At 49.4% G+C, this 3,148-nt stretch overlaps 1 protein-coding gene across 1 annotated transcript in view; it reads left to right on the top strand.

The window, feature by feature from the left end:
- The first annotated feature begins 896 nt into the window (after positions 1 to 896).
- PIK3R2 (phosphoinositide-3-kinase regulatory subunit 2) overlaps positions 897 to 3,148 on the top strand; it is a 43,924-nt gene continuing 41,672 nt past the window's right edge. The window contains 1 exon segment of the mRNA XM_075613021.1: positions 897 to 1,640. Coding sequence (XP_075469136.1) covers positions 1,310 to 1,640 — 331 coding nt within the window. The 5' untranslated portion in view covers positions 897 to 1,309.

The following is a 3,148-nucleotide window of genomic DNA, read 5'->3' as shown; positions in this document are numbered from 1 at the left end:
GTACCAGCTTGTTGTGTTATGATATGATGTACCCTACCCTCTGAAAAACCAATACAAATATTTGGGGAAAAAAATAAAAATAAAAAAGATCACTTGTGAGCACATTCACATGTCTTAGGCAGGTCTGCAACCCTGCCTTTCACCATTATCCCCAGCATACATTGTTTCCACTGCAGCAAGGGATTCTGGGAAATGACATGCAAATGAGCACACTGTGTCACCTTTTGCCTGACCATTGTTACATGGAGCCCATATAAGCTAATGCTCGCTGTTCACACAGCTTTAAAGCACAGCATGGGAATCAGATGCAAAGCCAGAGAAACCATTCACAGACATGTTTCAACCTTAATGGATCTCATCAGTTTGAAGTTGGTTGTACTGCTGGCTTTCAATTTCCAAGACTAGGATTTACCATCACGTTTTAAATTCTGGTGGGTGAAAAAGGCAACAATTTTGCTATATGCTATATGCAATACGGTAGAGGTTTCTTGTTTTCACCCAACATAATTTAAAACGTGTGTGTGTGTGTGTGTGTGTGTGTGTGTGTGTGTGTGTGTGTGTGTGTGTGTGTGTGTGTGTGTGTGTGTGTGTGTGTGTGTGTGTGTGTGTGTGTGTGTGTGTGTGTGTGTGTGTGTGTGTGTGTGTATATATTATATATTTTTATATATATATTTATTATGTTCACACTGCTGCTCTTTTATTTAATTACTTTAAATATATATATATATATATATATATATATATATATATATATATATATATATATATCCAATGTTAATTTGGTGCTGTTGTACTTTATTATTTTTGCCTGAGTTTTGCAGCCAGAAGGCTTTTCTAAATACCTCCAGACAGCGTAACCACAGCTGACCTCTGCCACTTTCTCCTTTCTGTTTTAGACACGTAACGCTCAACACGCAGAGAACTGATGCAGAATTTACCGTTTGCCAAGAAGGAACCCACCCGACAGCTCCTCCACTCGTGCTTCTCCCTTTTGCCGCATGGTCCCTGAAAAGTCCTGGATTATGTTTGTCTCACTCTTTCTCTGTTCCATAATCTGGCTCAACCGCGGCTTCAAGCTTAGAATAAGAGGCACTTAAAGCCAAAGTCGTCTTCTTCCACACAACCTTTTATTAACTTCATTATTTGTACCCGTTCTTACTTGCGCAAGCCGCTGCAGCTGCGGGGGCCATGATCCTTCCCAGAATCCCCTGTTGTCAGGCTGCTGCAATGTTCTAGGGCTGTTCTTGGGCGGAGGAGTCATCTGAGACTTCCGGTTCTGTGGAAGCCATTGGGGATATACTCTGTACCAATGTCTGCCGAGGGATTCCAGTACCGCGCGCTCTACCTTTATGAGAAGGAGCGCGAGGAGGACATTGACCTTCTCCCGGGTGATGTCCTGACGGTCAGCAAAGGGGCGCTGCTGGCCCTCGGTTGCAAGGATGGGAACGAACATAATCCCAACCGCATCGGCTGGATTTTGGGGTTCAACGAGAGAACCAAGCAGAAGGGGGACTTCCCAGGGACCTACGTGGAATTCATTGGGCCGGTCCGTATGTCGCTGCCAGCTCACCGCCCGCGTGGGCAGCGCCCGCTGCCTGCCACTCCAAATGCCTCCAGGATGGATCAGTCCAGCCCACCGGGTGAGAAAAAAACAAATAATTACGTTCATTGTTAGCACAGTCAGATCGGATACCTAATATCATCCTGGTGAAACTCACACTCGTATTGCTCCTATGCCAGTGAGACATGTTTAAAGGTGCAGTTCCTCCCCGTATACGTTTACACCTAGTCCTTTCCCTGCTGCTTTATTGTTTTTAAAACTGATTTATTCCCAGAAACCAAGACCAAAACAAAATGTAACAGGGCTGATGTGTGCCCCAAGTTGTGACGTCACTGAAGTTAAAGAGTCTGATAAGACAAACTCAGAGAAACATCATCATAAATATTTAACGTGGAGTAATGTTTTAATGGTATTTATTTTTGACCTAGCACCGCCACTGTAACCCAGTTTGAAATGTGCATTCTCCTTACATATGTATGTATAAATCCAGAGACGGGCGCTCACGAGAAGTACATTGGCAGGGTGCATTTCGTCCAAGTGTCAGCAAAGCAGCACAAAGATAAAGAAAAACGGGACAGGCACTCTAATGTATATTCAGTGAAATTTATTCTTGAGAATAAATGTCACTCAATATACATTGGAGTGCCTGTCCCGTATTTCTATATCTAACGCCCGCTCGGCCGCCACACGCGCCCGATGCACACATGGCCAGCCCCACACACACATACACACGGCCAGCCCCACACACACATACACACGGCCAGCCCCACACACACATACACACGGCCAGCCCCACACATACACACGGCCAGCCCCACACACACACACACACGGCCAGCCCCACACACACATACACACGGCCAGCCCCACACACACATACACACGGCCAGCCCCATACACACGGCCAGCCCCACACACACATACACACGGCCAGCCCCACACACACATACACACGGCCAGCCCCACACACACATACACACGGCCAGCCCCACACACACACACACACGGCCAGCCCCACACACACACACATACACACGGCCAGCCCCCCACACACACACACACACACGGCCAGCCCCACACACACATACACACGGCCAGCCCCACACACACATACACACGGCCAGCCCCACACACACATACACACGGCCAGCCCCACACACACATACACACGGCCAGCCCCACACACACATACACACGGCCAGCCACACACACACATACACACGGCCAGCCACACACACACACACACACGGCCAGCCACACACACACACACACACACACGGCCAGCCCCACACACACACACACACACACGGCCAGCCCCACACACACACACACGGCCAGCCCCACACACACACACACACATACACACGGCCAGCCCCCCCCCCACACACACACACACACACACACACACCCACACCCACACACACACGGCCAGCCCCACACACACACGGCCAGCCCCCCCCCCCACACACACACACATACACACGGCCAGCCCCACACACACACACACACACACACACCCACACACACGGCCAGCCCCACACACACACGGCCAGCCCCCCCCCACACACACACATACACACGGCCAGC

The sequence above is a fragment of the Ascaphus truei genome, chromosome 8 (assembly GCF_040206685.1).
Source record: "Ascaphus truei isolate aAscTru1 chromosome 8, aAscTru1.hap1, whole genome shotgun sequence".
Taxonomy (NCBI): Eukaryota; Metazoa; Chordata; class Amphibia; order Anura; family Ascaphidae; genus Ascaphus; species Ascaphus truei.
Note: the sequence above shows the minus strand (reverse complement) of the source record. Positions and strands in the feature narration are given on the sequence as shown.